Source organism: Neopsephotus bourkii, unplaced genomic scaffold, assembly GCF_033783945.1.
Source record: "Neopsephotus bourkii isolate Nb327-2 ecotype Australia unplaced genomic scaffold, CSIRO-AGI_Nbou_v1 NB_1760, whole genome shotgun sequence".
Lineage (NCBI taxonomy): Eukaryota > Metazoa > Chordata > Aves > Psittaciformes > Psittacidae > Neopsephotus > Neopsephotus bourkii.
The window spans coordinates 422839-441725 of NW_026902234.1; the positions used below are offsets into that span (position 1 = coordinate 422839).

The 18887-nt window shown below is 43.2% G+C and overlaps 1 protein-coding gene across 2 annotated transcripts; it reads right to left on the reverse strand.

Annotated features, from left to right (window-relative positions):
* Positions 1-63: 63 nt before the first annotated feature.
* PLCXD1 (phosphatidylinositol specific phospholipase C X domain containing 1) lies at positions 64-18506 on the reverse strand. Of its 2 annotated transcripts, XM_061377685.1 has the most exons (7): positions 18227-18506; positions 14819-14961; positions 12371-12507; positions 8510-8638; positions 7027-7182; positions 3239-3422; positions 64-2040 (listed from the first exon to the last, which is right to left on the reverse strand). In XM_061377685.1, the coding sequence occupies exons 2-7, from the start codon at positions 14928-14930 to the stop codon at positions 1763-1765; spliced, it is 996 nt and encodes a 331-aa protein (XP_061233669.1). In that variant the 5' UTR covers positions 14931-14961; positions 18227-18506; the 3' UTR covers positions 64-1762. The 2 variants fall into 2 exon arrangements, with proteins under 2 accessions (XP_061233669.1, XP_061233667.1); XM_061377683.1 differs by lacking the exon at positions 18227-18506 and having other exon boundaries at positions 14819-15078.
* Positions 18507-18887: the final 381 nt, after the last annotated feature.

Genomic DNA, 18887 nt, shown 5'->3' on the forward strand with positions numbered 1-18887 from the left:
TACCCATACAGTTGTCTTGCCTACAGTAATTTATCCACAATACCTATTACTGTGTCAGTTCTTGGAGCAAATGCGTAAGCTACAGCAAACTGGATTTTGTGTGAAATTATTTCACAAAGGAAAAAAAAAAAACCAAGCTGATCCATTACCTGAGTGATGAATTACTACTGGGAACCAATAAAACAAGCAGTATCATCACAAAAAGCAGAAGCAAAACTATTTCAGTCCATATTACAGAGAACTCAAGTTTTATTAGATGGAGTAACAAGCCACATGAGAGTACAAAAGGTAAGATAGGCAAAAAAACATTCTGAGAATATGTAATAGAACACTTCATGCAGGTAGTGACTCAAAAAAAATCAGAACTGAGTGACTGCTTAGTATGAAGTACACAGAGGTAAGAAACAAGGATAAAAAGCAAAGCATTTAAAAACTCTTTATAAATGGAATGTTTAAGGGTTTTTATTCATGTATTCTGCAATTGCAAGACATTGCATGAGGAGGTAGCATCTTGGCCTTTCATGCTGAGAAGTCTAGGATGGGTTTGAACTGATGTCAAGTAGCAGTAGATTTAAAACTTTCACAACCATTAACATCTTGCCAGACATTTGAACTCAGCTTTTGCATATAAAGTGCATCTAAAAAGTGAGGTATATTGATGAGGCTGCATAGCAAACTTACTTTATACAGTGCCTGGTTTTGTTTTAGTCCTGATGCTTGCCATTTCTCTTAACCTTCACAATTATCTATTGCACAGCTAATCTAAAAAATTAGAAAGATATGATTAATATGCAGTGGCAAAGAGCATAAATCCCTCGGTTTTTACACAAGCAAAAATTACTTATTGAGAGGAAAATTAATTACAGAGCTATTACAATACATAAATTAAAATCCAGGCATGGGACCCCAAATGAGTATGACAGAAGCCAAGAATCTGCATTTTCAGAGCAGTCTGAGTTTAGATAAGGAATTTGTTTCTTACGTGTTTATTTTCCACTTAAGGCATATTTTGGCAACACCTAGTAAAACATACTTCATTACCACAGATGAAACTGTCTAGGGGTCTAGTTTGGTATCTTTATCACTGCAGAACTGGCATTAAGTGATAGAAAGAGTGTTTGAATACACATACCTCTTAAAAATCATAATTTTGTGACTACCTTGTTGGTAAAGGGGCTCACAACTGATATGCAGCGCAAACCAACAGCTTCTAGATTTCCAATGGTCCTATATAAAAAATATGTCAGCTAGGACAGTCAATACAACATCTTCAGTAAATCAGAAATATTTTTAAACTGTTCCTTTTGTATATGTTTCACAGACTATGAAAATAGACAAGTCAGTTTCACACTGATATAAGAGACTGAGAGTTTGGGCTGCAAGTAGTGCAGAATATCTTTACAATTATAAGAAAGATAAAATCGTATCACAAAATAATTCATGCAGCTGCTGAAATATTTCTCCTCTTTGCTCATAAATTAAATAAAATAAGATTAAGTTCCTGGGGCTTTCAGTGTTGCCAGCTGCTACAGAATCTAAGCACCTCCAAGTAAATTATACCTCTACCATAGTCCTCTAGTGACTTCAACAAGGTCTGCCTGCTCTCTTTTCTGTGAGAAAGCCTTGAAACCCTGATGATAGTAGGAATGCTTTTCTTACTGAGCCTTTACAACATCCCTGGTTTAAGGTAACTGGACCTGTTTGAACCAGGACACATTAAATGCAGACAAAGCCTTTTCAGGTTTCACAGAGAAACTGAGAATCAAATGCTACTTGTTCCAGCCCCTTTTCTTAGACAGGGTGATGAAGGATTAATTTTTGTGTTAAGTTCTATCACATCTTTGACAAAATCGTCATTTCCTATGAAGTCTCCAGCAATGATGTTAATACATTCTTTTTGTGGTCCTGGATATTGCTGCTTTATCCATATTTTCAAGCATGGAAGACTCTGGAGTGTCATTTTCTTCAGTGATCCAAATGGATGTTGGAGAATATACCTTAAATTTTCAGTAAGGTTAATCCCTGCCACAAAGAATTTTTCTGAAACAAAAATATCAGAGGGTGACACATTAGATATTTGTTTGAGGAGAGCAAGAAACCACTTGACATTGCATTAACTCCAGATCTTGTTCCTCTGGCTATCATTAAAATAGTAAATTCACATTCTGTGTTGTTTCATATCCCTAAAACTGTTTCAGTAGATTGCCTCCCCTTATTGCAACTGCATGCTGTGGTAAACAGTTACTGAAGCAAGCTGGGTTACCGAGCCATTCCAGTTTAGCTAAATTTATCCAGATTGATCATTGCTGACTAAAGGTTCTCCATTGACTTATCCTCCTTTGTAAATTCCATTTGTTTCTGTAAGGGTTCTTCCAAATTCTTAGCCTTCCCCTGAGGGGTGGGAACATGGGTGCGCCTACACAAGCGTTTTCCTTTGGCTGGGATGTGTGGCTGTGAAGCAGTTCTCCTCTCCATCATCCCATGTGTTCACATCACAGTTGCATCAAAGGTTACGAACTGGATTTATTTAAGCTTAGACTACCCCAGCATGCTTGAGCACTGTTATTTCCTATTGTAACTACAGCCTTGCCATTATTCTAGGGGGTTCTTTCCAGAATAAGGCTACCTTCATGCGTTTTCCTGATCAACACTGCCAAAGCAGCAAGCATTGGACTGTGGAAGCAACCTTCTACCCACGAAATAGGCATGTCTGCACCAGTGAGCTGCTCAGTGCTGGGAGCTTCTTTTCACACAGTCACGTAAGCAGCTGCTACAATTACATGTACATACACTGATGCGTGTATGCAATGCCATTAAACTGAAACAGGGTAGATTAGGTACAAGGAAGTAGTTCTTCACTGTGAGGGTGATGAAGCACTGGCACAGATTGCCCAAAGAAGCTGTGGCTGCCTCATCCCTGGCAGTGTTCAAGGCCAGGTTGGATGTGGCTTTGGACAACCTGGTCTAGTGGAAAGTGTGCCTGCCCATGACATGGGGTTGGAACTGGATGAGCTTTAAGGTCCCTTCCAACCCAGACCATTCTGGCTCTGTGGTTTGCACTACCCAAGATGAGCATTGCACTCGCCCATGGGTGGGCAGAAGACTCAGCAACATGGACACGTCTCATGCACACAGCATGCACAAAGTGGTTATTGCCCATAATGCTATGATTACCCAACTTCCTATTTGTGGTGCTGTATATGCCCCTTATTTCCTATAAGTGACTCTCTGTGCCTACCTGGGCGGCCCATCCGCTTCATACGCTCTAAAAACCGGATAAGAGAGCGAGTGGCAGTTTTGTTTCCCCACCAGTATGGGATTGCAGGCCACAACTCGCAGTGCTCTTCCACTTCTGCATCCTCTTCATATGAGACTATAACCTGATGGCCATGCTGCCACATGGTCCGCAGCGTTGGCACCACCTAAGAGAAAGCACGCCCAGGTTGAAGTCAACAACACAGCAGTATTCCCAAAATTCAGATACTGACATGTGATATTGCCTTGGTAGAGAGGCACAGATTCAGTTCAAATAAAGCTTTTGAGTGTATGAGCCAGTTGATCAATGGTTGGGTTAAAATAGCTCAAGTACAGTAAAGTACATAACTTAAGATGTTACACCCATGTAACAAGAAACCATCCCTGGGTCAGCCCTTGTGCACATGCTGCTGCTAAAAATTTGTTGGGAGAGGAAGACACAGGCCATTTGATGAAAGGAGGTAAGAGGGGAGCAAAGTCCTACACCCAGCTGTAGGAATACAGACAGAGAGAAGCAGGAATCATTTTGGCAAATGCGCCACACTGATCCAAATTTGTCACTGTAGCCGAGAAAGAAAATTGAACTACTTAAGACATGGGAAGGCTAAATGTAAGTTTTAAAGAGATATGTTAATTCTGATTTCTCTAAATAGAAAGTTTATGAAATTAGGGTGCTCCAAACACTTTGAATTGAGAGAGGGGAAGACTTGAGTCAGAAGCTACCTCAGACAGATGGGCTGAAACAGGTCTGTAAATTTAAATGTTTCAGTATGAAATTACATTTTCCAATCCTCAAGAGTTACCATCAGACAGAATTGAAGGCCTCTGACTAGTTTTATTTGAAAAAGCAACACTTAAGACATTGTTTTTCTAAGAATGTTGAGGTTAAAAGCTGTGTCTGTTGCTTGTGAAAAGGAAATGGTGGCTTTTTGATGTTACAATTATGTAATTAATTAAAATGAAAGCTAAAGGCACTTGAAAATATTTTATGTAAATCTTCCATGAGGATTTCTTCTCTTCTATGAGGAGAGCCAAGGGTTAAATGAACTTGGGAATCCCTCTTCACCCAACAAAGAGTGCAAGTCCCAATTAGGTCAGAAAATACTCCAGAATTAAATCATAGAATCATAGAACAGTTAGGGTTGGAAAGCACCTTAAGATAATCAAGTTCCAACCTCCCTGCCATGGACAGGGACACCTCACACTAAACCATGTCACCCAAGGCTCTGTCCAACCTGGCCTTGAACACCACCAGCGATGGAGCATTCACAACTTCCTTGGGCAACCCATTCCAGTGCCTCAACACCCTCACAGTAAAGAACTTCTTCCTTATATCCAATCTAAATTTCCCCTGTTTAAGTCTGAACTTGTTGCCTCTTGTCCTATCACTACAGTCCCCCTGTCCTATCACTACAGTTAAGACACAAGCTACTCAGACTACACAGATCTGTGGCTGACAGACGCCTTTGCTTTACTCCAGCTGCCTCTCTGAAGCTGCAACTTCTTTAAAACCAACCAACAAACAAACAAACAACAAAAGAAGGTGTGGGATAAGAGCCAAAACAAAAAAAAACCAAACACAAAACCAAGCCCAAGGTACTGGAAATGAGCACAGGTGCTTATTTTGCAAACAAAGCAGAAATGAAACTGTAGATGTCTGACAAGGGATTTTAAAACCCTAGTAATGCAGATCAAAGGAAGACACCATGAATAGTTAAGGCAATTAAAATTTGAATGCAATGTAATGTTGTCACACTGTGGCCTGTGCCAGTACTACATACAGACCCCTACTTAGCAGTTGCTTCATAAATACTTGGGTACTTAATTTTGTACAACGAAAGTAGCAGCCTTGAAAGACTCTAGATACCGGGTTCTTTTAGAAGAAGTGAGCAAGTACTTGTTATTTGATGTTAAATCTGAATCAGATCCTGAAAAAACCCACCAGCAACTGTATCACTTCCAAAAAATGGTGAGATTCATTGTGCCTGTCACAAACTGCATAGAAAAAGACTTCCTGCTTGAGGGAAATGCTTGGCTTCTCCTTTCTCCAGTGCCCTTCCTTCGTCCACCTGGATGCAACTCTTCTTTCTTCAGTCAGGTGATCTCAAACCATTGGTTCATCACCTTCGTTCAACAAACTATCATCAGCAGCTTAACCCTTTTGCAATTCATTACTTTGTTTTCCTTTTAAGAGCTGGCCATGCCTCTGAAAGTAAATTTGACCATATTCTCCAGTACTGCTCTGTTTGTCTGTGACTTACACAGTCAAGTTATTTGGGGAAACAATAAAACAGTGTCACTCAGGTCTTCAGTTATTCAGCTGAGACCTGTATATTCAGAATCCCCTAGTTTTGCTGAGAATTGTTCTATTTTAACTCAGCTGTTCAAAATGCTTTGAAATGGTAATACTCACCCCTTACTTACACACCAGCTTCAAAGGCTGAATTCGAATCACAAACAGGGTCATCATTATCCTGTACCCTTCACATCTCCAGAGGAAACCCTCTGTTCCTATGCATCTTTGAAATGTTAATTGTTTAACTACTAAAAGCTCCCATATTTTGTAAAAAAAGGGGAAGCTAAAAATCTCAACTTCTAACATTTAGCGATCAAATAAATTCTAATTATTGAAATTAAGGCTTTTCTGGAGGTTTGGGTGACTGAAAACACATTAGGCTAGTTGGCAGGTCAGCTCCAGCTCACATTCATGAAAGTCCATGCCACCAGAAATGCACTGAGGGCAGAGATGCTGTTAAGAGGGACCTCAACAAACTGGAGACATGAGCTGACAGGAACCTCATGAAGCTCAACAAAGGCAAATGCAAACTCCTGTGTTCAGGCAAGACTGACCCCATGCACTAGGACAGACTGGAAGCAGCTGGCTAGAAACCTGCTTTGCAGAAAAGGACTTGGAGGTCCTAGTGAACACTGAGCTGAACATGAGCCAACAAGTGTAACCATGTGGCAAAGCCACAGACAGGGCTGTACTAGGAAAGGCATAGGTAGGAAGTCAAGAGAAGGTGTTCTTCCATTCTATCCAGCAGTTGTTGGACTGCATCTCAAGTACCAGGTCCAGCTGCAGCTTCCCCAGAACAAAGAAGTCACTGACATGCTGGACAGCATGCAAACAGAGCGAGCAGAGGCTGGAGCATGAAACGCAAGGGTAGACTGAGAGAGCTGGGTCTGTTCAGCATGAACAAGAGAAGACTATGGACAGCATTCACAGCTGTTTGCAAATACCTAATGGGCAGGTGTAGAGAAGACTCCTCAGATGTGCATAGCAAAAGGATGAAAGTCAGCAGACACAAGTTACAGCGAGATCCTCATCAGATAGATAAGGAAAACACATTTACTGTGAGAGTGGTCAAACACTGCACCAGGCTGCATAGAAAGGTTGTGGAATCTCCATTCTCAGAGATATTCAGGAATGAACAGGACACAGCTCAATGTAACTTTGAAGTCATTTCTGCTTTGCATGGTGGGGTTGAACTAGATAATCTCCAGAGGTCACTTCCAACCTAAACTATTATAAATAGCATAAAAATTCATTTATAATTATTGCTGTGAAAAGGCAGAAAATTGATTCTTTAAATGCCACAAATATAGTGTGGACTATATTTATAACACACACACCCCTGATGAGGCAAATGTTACTTTTCCTAGGTTAAAAACACAGTGGAAGTAGAATTGATGTAAAATTTGGAATCAAAGATCTCATTGCAATGTATCTTTCTAAAAAAAAAAAAATTAAGAAAGGGATCTCATACTTACATTTCTGGGACACAGTTTACACTGGAAAATCTCTTTTATCCAGGCAATTAGACGACAATGAAGTTTTTTGTTTAATCCATCAAAATTCCTGCACGCTAAGATAACAATTTCCTGAGGATGAGTTTCCAACCACCTTAACACGTCCCACAGAATATCCTGCAAGAGAGAGTCAGCAACTTAGAAAATCATCTGTGCTATGCAGGGGAAAGGAAATAAAACATACAGAGCATTGATGGTGGGGCAGACTCACGATCACAATAACGAAAATCAGTATAGGTTTCTGGAAGATGGCCATCCAAATGCCCACAAAGTGGTCCAGAGAGACGCACCCCAGGAATCCTACTTTCTGCAGTTCTGTACCACTTTGCTCAGGATGTGGCTCTAGCACACTTCACTTTACAGGTTTGTATTTTGGTAATTTCCACAAATTAAGTGTTTAAGGCCATGCTGGACATGGCGTTGAGCAACCTGATCTAGTGGAAGGTGTCCTGGCCCATGGCAGGAGAGTTGGAACCAGATTCTTTAAGGTTCCTTCTAACCCCAACCATTCTGTGATTCTACGAATCCTACTAATCCTAATGATATACTACTGCCTAGAGGCAGGTTAGGAGTAAACCCATCTCCCTAGGTTTCTTTAAGAACAAACAATGTATTAGTGGCAAATTCACAACAGGGAAAAGTTCTGTGCTTGCTTAAATGTAACAGTGCCCTTTTCCCCCATTTGTTATGGGCAATGACAGTGTCTTCAAGACCATGTGTAATTGTCAGGGTAGTCAGGAACTACATTTAACTGTTTACATGAGCATGGCAGTCACCATGAAATCGAAACATGTGAAGGGTTCAGAATCATGAGCATGAGACTGAAGTTTAGCCTGTTAGTCTGCAAATGAAAAGCTGCATTAGCTAGCTGTGCCTGGCTGTACAGGTTGCAGCAAAGAGAAGGAAGGTGTAAACTACTTTACAGTGACAGAGGACATGCAAAAAGCAACTCACAGTAGTTTCTTCACAGCATCTGACAGTAAATTTGGTCATGGGATCCAGACTTGAGCCTCACTGCCTTTCAGTGAAATACTTTTTCTCAGGAAAAAAAAAAAAAAGTGTTTCTGTGATTTTATTAGGCTTTTAATACTTTCTTCTCTTTAATAACTTCTCTCCTTACAGGGGCGATGGGATTGTTCTGGGTAGCACCCTGGGACAAGAAAAGATAAGCCCCAGAAACATCAGGCACTCAGTAGGGGCAAGGCAGTGCAGAGCAAGGCACAGCTAGCTCTGGGCTGAGGAAGCAGAATTGACTGGTGCTCCAGTCTCACTTGCAGCTACTGAAACTAGCCTCTAGCCTTGCTGATTTTCTCTAGTTTGAAGTCCTCACATTAAGAAAACAAACTACTTGGAAAAGCTTGGGCCAGCATTTCCAGATTATGATGGCTCTTAAGTGAAAGGAACAGCACTGGTTTTATAGCCACCCCAAAGGTAAGAGCAATACCTGTACAGTAACGGTTGTGTAAACCATATGCACAAAGTACAAATTCACAGATGGATCATTAGGCTTGTGGGCAATCCTGAAATCCAGATATCTAACTCCAGCCTCAAGTTGCTCTGTCACAGTCAGTACCTGAAAGGTGAAACAGAAGACAAAGATTCTGAGAGTTTGGAAGATATTTTCTTCTTTGGTTTAGAAAGCTGAAAAAGGCCTACAAAGTTATCCCTATAACATTTTTCACAGGTCTTTCATCTTTAAAATGGCACTATATGGCACCAAGTTGCAACTTTGAAGTATTTTACTCTCTGAAAAGGGGGATCACAATTTCCCCGCAATTGCAGATTAGATTAGTTTCAGATGCCTGAAACTGTTCTGTTCTGAATGTTAAAGATCCGTTAACCTGTGTGTAAATACACAGTCACTCTTCATAAGACAATGTGTATGAACAAAACCTGCTGGATCAGCACCTTAAAAAAGGCTGTATTTATTTTATTAGATCAAAGACTACCAGGGTTGTCTCTGTGGAGCTCACTCATCCTCAACAGAAGGAAAAGCAAACCCAGAAAAAACTACTGGCTATAGTTCTTTTTCAAGATAAAGTTTGAATTAACCTGTAGAAGTCCTACAGAACAGAGGTATTCCTCTATTTCCACTTCCCTCAGACCTCTTCTACTGGATTTGAGAGCTGAATGGAATAGGTGATAAAGCTGTGCTTCTGGGGCAAAAATTCCCAAATGATATGTCTCTTACCTATACCAAGGCCATCCTTGCCTTTAATTAAATACACTGAAACACTACTTTGTCTCAGTTCAACCTGCTATGGACAAAACTTTTAGTTTTCACAAAGCATATGTAGTACTGATTGGAGTCAGAAAGGATTCAACAAAAGCTAAATCAATACAAGGCATTACACCTGAATAACCACATTCGTAGCTTTAGGGTGAAGACAGAGCTCAAGACACATGCCAGCTTCAACCATCTAACTTTCTGTTCTTAAGACAGGAATTTAATCTTCCCCAAGCTGTGCCTGAGCTCCAGGGCTGGGGAAGAGCCCAGCCCCACGTGCCTCAAGGTGTAGGTAGTGCGATGGCTCAGGCCAACAGCTCCTTCTATGCCTTCTTGTTCTGCACCAGGCTGAAGCAATTGAAAGAGTGATCCATGCGCAATTCCCTCCTTCTTTTGGAGCACGCTGGAGATAGGAGTGTATGTGGCTGTGGTCTGTGGCTGTAGGTCATACATAACCTTTGTGGCAAGAAAGAGTGCCAGATGAAACTGGCACTCTGAACTGTTCTTTGGATGAATTCATTTCTTTTTGTTGACTGCATAGGAAAACTAGACAAATCCAGCTCTCTAATTAGTCAGCTGGGCTTGAATACTGAATTAGTGTGAACACTGACCCTGTAGAACAAAATTTCAGAGGAAGCCTTGGAGAACGATGCTGCTCAGTGCTGCAGCCTCACTCTAGACATCCAGGACATGAGCAGGTTACACCCCTGACACCAGCCATTGCACAGGAAGGATTTGGGCCTGTACTGGGTTCAACAGTAGCAGTCATTTTCCTCCTTCTTAGTAGCTGGTGCAGTGCTGTGGTTTTGACTTGCAGCCTGGGAACAGCGCTGGTAATACTGATGTTTTTACTTGCTGCTCAGTAATGTTTACACTGACCAAGGACTTTCTGAGTCTTATGCTCTGCCAAGGAGGGGGGGAAGCCAGGAGGAAGCAGAGACAGGACACCTGAGCCAAACTGACCAAAGAGGTATTCCATACCACAGCACGTCATGCCCACTATATAAACTGCTCAATTGGGCTGGGTATCTGTAGGCAGGTGGTGAGCAATTGTATTCTCTTCCCTTGTTATTTCCCTTATCATTGTTATCATTGGTGGTAGCAGCAGTGATTTGTGTAATACCTTAGTTATTGGACTGTTGTTATCTCAACCCGTAGGAGCTACATTCTTTCGATTATCTGGGAATTGAATCTCCCTCTGGGAGCAGGGGGTGGGGGTGGAGGAAAGAGGGGCAGTGAGACAGAGACTGCGTGGTTCTGATTTACAGCTGGGCTTAAACCATGACAGGGCCTCTACACTGGCAACCCTGCCAGACAGGACTCAAGACAAGCACCGTCTACTAGGCACTGTGCCATCCAGGAACTGTGGGTCCTACTGTCATAGGGCTCCTTGATGTCTGCTCTGGATGCCAACGGGTGGAGTCACCTCCTCAGAAAAATAACTCACCACAGAGATAAGGAGGGGCGGGATTGCATGCCTCTTTCCCATCAGCAATGGGCCACTTCCTGCTCAGTGCTCTGAGTTCAACCAACAGTGACTGTAATGGTGTAAGGATCTTGCTTGCCACCAACAGGGTCACTTCACTGGCCAGCAACCCACAAGTTCAGAGGTATCTAAATCTTTCATTGGGTAAAGCAAAAAGCAGCTCAATACAAGGCACTGTGATAAGCGAGGGCCTTTCCACATCAACTCATCACTGCCATTACATATTCAATATCTGGTACTGTCTAAGACTCCACTTTGCCCAGGCTGCTCAAACACAACAAAAGAAGCCTAGGCATAATTATTGCCTTTTATCAATTATTCAGTTTTAATTGCCAAATAATTAACTACTCTGTCAATAAGAACAGAAATTCAGAGATTTTTGGTATCTCTTTGATGCCAGGGAAGTCTGTTCTCTAGAAAAACCTTCAAAAGCTCTCACTTATAACATCATCTCCAATTTTGCCTTCAACATAGATTTGTGAAGAACAAGGAGATAACTGCTAGCTTAATATTAAGACATATAAAAAAGTTAGCTAAACTTTATGTGAGGGATGACTCCTTCTTTCTCTTACATTTAAAAAGAAAATTCCCTTCAACAAGACTTGTCTCTTCTGCTGGATGAAATACTTATATGATATAGATGGGGAAAACAACTGACATCTCACACAGCAGTGACAGTAAAAATGACAAGCATTACCTTCTGAACAAAGTGCAGAAGAAAAATCTTTTGATTATAGTAATAGTAAATGCTGCTTGTAACAATAAACATATGAAAAAGATGAGTTTCTACTACCAAGTGATCAGCTTTAAGCAACATCTTTGTGTATTATCCCTGTCTCACCTACGTGCTTTTTCCCCACAGAAGATCTGGTATGAATGGCACCTACCTCAGGCCCCAGTGTGCTGGTTTTGTCTGAGATAGAGTTCATTTTCTCCATAGTAGCTGTTCTGAGGCTATGTTCTGGATTTGTGCTGGCAACAGTGTTGATGACACGGGGATGTTTTTGTTACTGCTGAGCAGCGCTTACATAGAGTCAAGGCCTTTTCTGCTCCTCACCCCACCCCAACAGTGAGGGCAGGGGTCCACAATGAGCTGAAAGGGGACACAGCCAGGAAAGCTGACCACAACTGACCCAAGGGACATCCAATACACATAAAGCTGGGGGAAGAAGGAGGAAGGGGAGGACATGTGGAGTGATGATGTTTGTCTTCCCAAGTAACTGCTACATGCTTTCCTGGGGATGGCTGCACACCTGCCTGCCCATGGGAAGCAGTGCATTAGTTCCCTGTTTCGGTTTGCATATGTGTGGCTTTTGCTTTACCTGTTCAACTGTCTTTTCTAAACCCATGAGTTTTCTCACTTTTACACTTCAGATTCTCTCCCCCATCCCACCAGTGGCTGAGTGGGGCTTAGCTGCCAGCTGGGGTTAAACCACGACACCCAAGCACAGTATCACATGAGCGCACAGGTTCTGGACAGCAAGCTATTCTTTCATTGTTATTCTTTCACTGTGGTCATTTAGCATGACCACCCTCAGCACTGCCTCACAGGCTTCAACTTTGCTCTGACATGACAGCATCAGACAAGTTACCTGTGTTGTAGACCACTTCATGATAACAGGGTGTACAATGCAGGGTATACATTTGCTTAAAAACTTCACCAGCTTGCATTCGTTGCCACTGACAGCAGAGTTTTTATCCAAGCAGTAGGTCATGGTGTCATGACTCCCTGTCAAGTGTAAAAACAAATGTACAGAAAATATTATTTCTTAATAACTAAAACCCACAACACATTGTTACACCGTGTGCACGTACCTGACCTGACCCTGTTTCTAAATCACACACCTATATTGCCTGATAAGACTATGTAGTTATGGCAGAAAGATGGGCTCTTCTGCAGAGGTTGCTCACCTGACATGAGTGAGGTAAGTGTGAAATCCTTGTGAAGGGAAGGCATCAAGATTTTTCAATAAAGCAGTCCCCATCTAAACTACACATTGTTTTTTGCCTCAAAGCACAATAAAATGGCCTGTTTCAACTAGCGCCTTCCACTTAAATAACTATTTTGATTCCACTTTTTTTTCAGTGAATAAATAGCTGGAGGCTGAATTTTTTTATTATATTTTTTTAATAATTCTGAAGGTATAGAATTAGTCCTGTTTTCAGTGTTGTCCAAATGCAGGATTTCATACTCTAATAACATCATCGCTGCACAAGAAAATATGACTGAAAGCAGAAATTCATCTTCTTACACCTTTGACTGGACCAACTCCTAACTTGGCATTTTAAGCATCTGTATCTTAAATTTCTGGCAAAAATGCACTCCTGAACCAAATACCTACATCCCCTACAGCAACAATATAAGAGATGAGCACTTGAAGGTTTCAGAGGAAAATCCAAGTCTAAGCTAATGTGCATGCATACAATCAAAGAAGTTTGTCTTACAAGATATAAGAGTCAAATCATTAAATACCCATGGACCAAATCCAAGTCTGAGAGAACTGAACAGGATTCCATTGATGAGTGTTGCCTCTACTGATGCCAATCAGCAAACAGATAGTAAGCCTTCTTGTGATGTCAGTGAGTTAAGAGTAATGACAGGAAGATGGGTATATCCATGACACAACAAATACTATGCAAAGGTAGTGAGCTAATACCAAACCAGGTAGCTTCAGAGCTTGAAGCAACTTCTCCCCAGCAGCACTGTGAGGAACCTGGTGAAATACAACACTTATTATTGACACTTGCCTCTGTCTCCTCACCATGCTCTCAGAATGCACTCTGTCACATTTCTTGCATGCCTTGTCTTCTTTATTTGAGATAAGCTTCCACTTCCAAGCTGGGCTTCCCCCAGTCATTGTTCCCTCTGAAAACCTGCCAGAGCTGTTTTGACCTGATTGCTCTTGATCTGCTTTTGCTCTGACCTGAGCTAGACCACTTTTGTAGGTCAGGTCGACAGCCACCAAAATCTCCCAAGCTAATAGCCCGCAGTGGTCTGTAGAAGTCCTCCAATGTTTGCTGAAATGGGCTTGTCTTCAGCTATTCTTTCCTTCTGCCTGTTTCATGCAGACTTATTCACAAGAGCAAACATTCACAAGAATAACAATGTCACTATAAGAAGAACCGGGAAGTCAAAAGCACACACCAGAGGTTCCCAGCTTTCTGCAATGTCCACAAAGCACCACTCTGAAAGCTTTACAAAAACATGGCTCCTTTTCCACAAAAAAAAAAAAAAACAACCAAAACCAAACCACTGAGCAACCTACTGATTTTTTAAGGTTTTCTGTTTCAAGGTTTCAATTTTAATCAAAACTCCATTAGCTCACCACAGGCAGGGGAAAAAATGCACCATAGTTCTTGGGTTCACCACAGCTCCACCCGTGTAAGACAAGATTTGATTTTTCCCACTCTCTCTAATATACATCTTCGCTAAAGTTAACCTATGATCCTGTAGCCTACACAAAGCATTCACCTACATGCTGTGCTGCTTTCTACCCAAAGGGGAAAATCATTTATTCAAGGCAGGAGAGAGAATCAAGAACATGACCAAAGAAAGGCTAGTGATACACAGGTCTGAATGTAGTACCAACAAGAACACCAGCTATAGCACAGCTGTATTTACCCATAATAGGATGAATCTAGTTTTTATAAGAATGGTCATGCAGAAAAGTCACACTCTACATTAATAAAACATATGTTAATTGAAAGTATCTTCCATTTTTCATACTTTCACAGCCTCTTTGAAACAGTACAAAGAAACAAATAATAGGATAAAGTGTTCTTTCTCTCCTTTTCAAATCATTACATTATGTAGGAACTGGCAAGAATGAATAGGAAAATCCTTTTTCCCCCTCACCTCTAAGAAACCCCAAGCATTATAGACATTCACATGAACACGTCACACAAACCCTCCCCCAAGCCCTTCTCCCACACACTGACCCAAATAATAAAAGTAGCTATCCTGAAATGGGACAAACAGGATGCTCCAATTCTTAAATGACACACCAACAGAACAGTGGAGAATGAAAGTTAATCTTTACCTGGAAGAGCTAAATTGTAGAGTGGAATATCCCAGAGCTTCTCTGGTAATTGTGACATCCATTGACCATTTTCATGGCACATGTGAATGGAGGTTTGCAAAGAGTCTTCCATGAGTGCCTGTTTTAGGACTTCATAGGGAGTTCTGGAAGGGAAAGAGAAAAGAATAAACCATTCCATATACTGTGGTTGAATTAATGCCACTGCACTGTGCAGAACAGATTTATACATGCTATAAAACGTCAGCCTTTCTCTCAAGTAGTTGCAGCAAAATGTCAAGAGCTTCTCGGCCACAACATACACTGCTTTTGATAACAGTGCCTACCAGCACAATGCCAAGGGAGGGTTCCAACTTCAGGCTTGTAAATTGACCAACTGAAAATAAAAATAGAGCCAAGACAAATATGTGCAGCTTCGTTGGTATGGAGAAATGGCTATCTACATTAGCTATTGCAACATCACGAGGAGTAACCCAACTTCAGTGTGAAACATCTTCCCTAACCCTTTGCAACCCCAGAAGCATGGCAGAGGGATTGATGGCAGGGCTGGGACAGGGGCTGGGTCGCCAACCCTCAGGATCCTAGAGAGCGCTCACCTCGAAGCATCAGTTCAGCTGCTACAATAATAGAATCATAGAACAGTTAAGGTTGGAAAGTACCTTAAGATCATCCAGTTCCAGCCCACCTGCCATGGGCAGGGACACCTCACACTAAACCCTGCCACCCAAGGCTCTGTCCAACCTGGGCTTGAACACTGCCAGGGATGGAACGTTCACAGCTTCCCTGGGCAACCTATTCCAGTGCCTCACCACCCTAACAGGAAAGAACTTCCTCCTTATATCCAATCTAAACTTCCCCTGTTTAAGCTTGAACCCATTACCCCTTGTCCTATCACTACAGTCCTTAGCAAAAAGTCCCTCCTCATCATTATAGGCCCCCTTCAGATACTGGAAGGCTGCTATGAGGTCTCCACGCAGCCTTCTCTTCTCCAGCTGAACAGCTCCAACTTTCTCAGCCTGTCTTCATACAGGAGGTGCTCCAGCGCCCTGCTCATCCTCGTGGCCCTCCTCTTGACTTGCTCCAATAGTTCCAGTTCTCACTGGTCTGTGGTCCCTTCTGCTGTATCTCAGCACATTCATTCCTGAGCCTGCTTCTCCCTGGAGTATTCTTCAGGTTGCTTTTGGGAGGGTGGTTGTTTTTTCTGGATTTACAAGTGAGCAATACAGTTTATATGAAGAGTATTTCCTTAAACATGGTGCAATAGATTAATTTTTTTTTCTGGCAGTCACATGGGGTAATTTCAGAGGCAACTTTAGGAATTGCATTCCTAAGTTTTATGTCCATACCACACATAACAGATGCAATCTGCTTTTGTATCTGTCAATGCACATAGCACCAGACATCTAGCCTGCCTTGCTGTACCTTCAGCATGGCTTGCAATTGGTCACTCTGAGTACAGCTGCCCCTGTTAAGAAAAGAATGGGAATATGCAGGCTGAGGAAAATGCCCAGCACAGTGACACAGGCTGCATGTGTCAGCTGTGTAACCTGGAGCTTTCCTCCTGGTGAAGAGCAGCTGCTTCTGAGGCTGTCCATACACACGCAAGGCCACTGCATAAGCAGAGAAGTGCTTTAAACTCTCTCTTGTCCCTTTTGTCTCATTATTTTAAAAAACAGGTATTTGGTAGGCCTCGTGCAAAGTTGAGTAGAAAAACATCCCATGGCTTTATTTGGGGAATAAAGGTGTGGATCTTGTAGCCCTGCATAAGCAAATGGCCTCTGTATGCCATATCTGGTATTCTTATTCTTGGAAAGAAGTTTGAATCTCAAGCAGATAAACTCATCCACCCTCTGGCTCTGCAACTGAACATGCTGAGCTTCTGCCTCCTCCTGAGACAGATACCTGCAGCTAGTCTTGTCACCTTTTGCTGTATTTCATGTTTCCTCAGACTGCACACCAGTGCTCACCCAGGGCTGCTCTGCTCTAATCTATTTACCATATAGTATCAGCATGGACAGGGGCCATTTAGCAACACTGCCATTTAGCAGCTGCAAAAGACTGGGTAGTCCTTCTCCTTCCCCAGCTCTGAAGCTGACATGAGCTGAGGATCATAGAATCATAGAACGGTTTGGGTTGGAAAGGACTCTAGAGATCATCTAGTTCCAACCCCTCTGCCTTGAGCAGGGACACCTGCAACACTCCAGTGTATGGCAGCACTTATGTGGGTCCTGTATATAGACTAGAAATTTAAACTACAAGCACTGCTTTTCTTCTTTCTTGGGTTCTGCAGCTCCCTTTCCAGAGCCTTTGGGGCTGCCTAATTCTCTCTAATGCTGCAGACACCCAGGTCAGTGCAGAAGGAGGGCAGGAGGTGCTCCACACACCAGAGCAGAGATTCCCCTGCAGCCGTGGTGAGACCACAGTATGCCAGGCTGTGCCCCAGCAGCCCATGAAAGTCCACAGAGGACCAGATATCCATCTGCAGCCTGTGGAGAACCCCACACCACAGCAGGGGGATGCCCAAAGGAGGCTGTGATCCATGGGAAGCCCACACTGGAGCAGGTTCCTGGCAGGACCTCTGGCCCTGCGGAGAGAGGAGCCCACACTGGAGCAGTCTGTGCCTGAGGGGCTGCACCCTGTGGAAGGGACCCATACTCGAGCAGGGGGAGTGTGAGGAGTCCTCCCTTGAGGAGGAAGGAGAGGCAGAGACAACATGGAATGAACTGACTGCAACCCCCATTCCACATCCCCCTGCACTACTATGGGGATGAGGGAAGAGAATTCGGGAGTGAAGTTAAGATCAGGAAGAAGGGAGGAGTGGGGAGGAAGGGTTTTTAAGATTACTCTGGTTTGCTTGATAATAAATCAGTTTCCTCAATTCGAGTTTGCTTTGCCCGTGACAGTGACTGATGAGTGTCTCTCTCTATCCCTACCTCGACTCACGAGCCTTTAGTTACATTTTCTGTCCCCTACCTGCCTGAGGAGGGCAGTGATAGAGCGGATTTGGTGGGCATCTGGTGTCTGGCCAGGATCAACCCACCACAACTACCCTCACACCCCTTGCTCCCAGCAGCTTTCTGCCCTGGCCTTGCGTGTTCCGAGCGCAGGCAGCAGGGCAGTGCCCGTGGCATGCCTCACACCAGGCAGTTCCGGCAGGGAGACATAATTAATGGACAGCTGACTAAAATACTTGCTGCGGCCCACCCAGATCCAGGTGCTACCTAACGCCACGGGAATTACCCGAAACCTTGTGACGAGACCTACTGACGCTGCCGCAGCGAGCAGCCCGCCGGACACAGGGGCGACAACACGGGGAAGGGCTCAGCGCCGTCCCCAACCATCGCCGCGCTGTCGTACCCCCAGGGGACACAGATTCCTCCCTTCCCCCTTTGTGTTAATTGTTGTACTTACTCGGATGAAGGATTTCGTTTCCATGTCGGCCCTCCAGGAAGCGCTGCACGGCCCGGATCTCCTCGGGAAAGGCGCTCTGCCCGCGCTCCGACCGGGGCTGCCCTGCCCTGCCCTGCCTTGCTTTGCCTTGTCTTGCCCTGCCTGGATCAAGTAACCGCAGGTCTGAGGAAGGCGAAGGAGGGGCGAGAGAGATGAGGAAGAAGAGAGGAGGTGGTTCTGGTGAAGTGGAGCTGCCCGAAAGGCAGAGGTGAGACACTTGGTGGACTGAAGATGTATTGCCTCGGGAGGTACCTGCAGGCAATGGAATGCTGGAGGACAACACATCAAGTAACAGCGTGTAGCCATTCTTCAGCTGCATTTAAAATCTATTAACGCGGAAAAAGCGTAAAATACATATTTATAAATATATATACAAAGTACCTTATTTGCCTGCTTTGTCCAACAGATTCTGTTCGTCAGTTTGCAGAGTTAACACACGATTCACTCATCCTTTCCCCCCTCTGTGGCTTGTACAGCCCTTCATCTGGGGTGAAATCCACTCATATTTATTATGGCACCTTGCAGAAATCCAGGCAACCTCCTCCAAAAGCCTTTCTGTGCAAGGAGGCAGGAGGGAAATAAGTGAGTGAATGGCAAACACACAAACCCTCTGTGCTGTTTT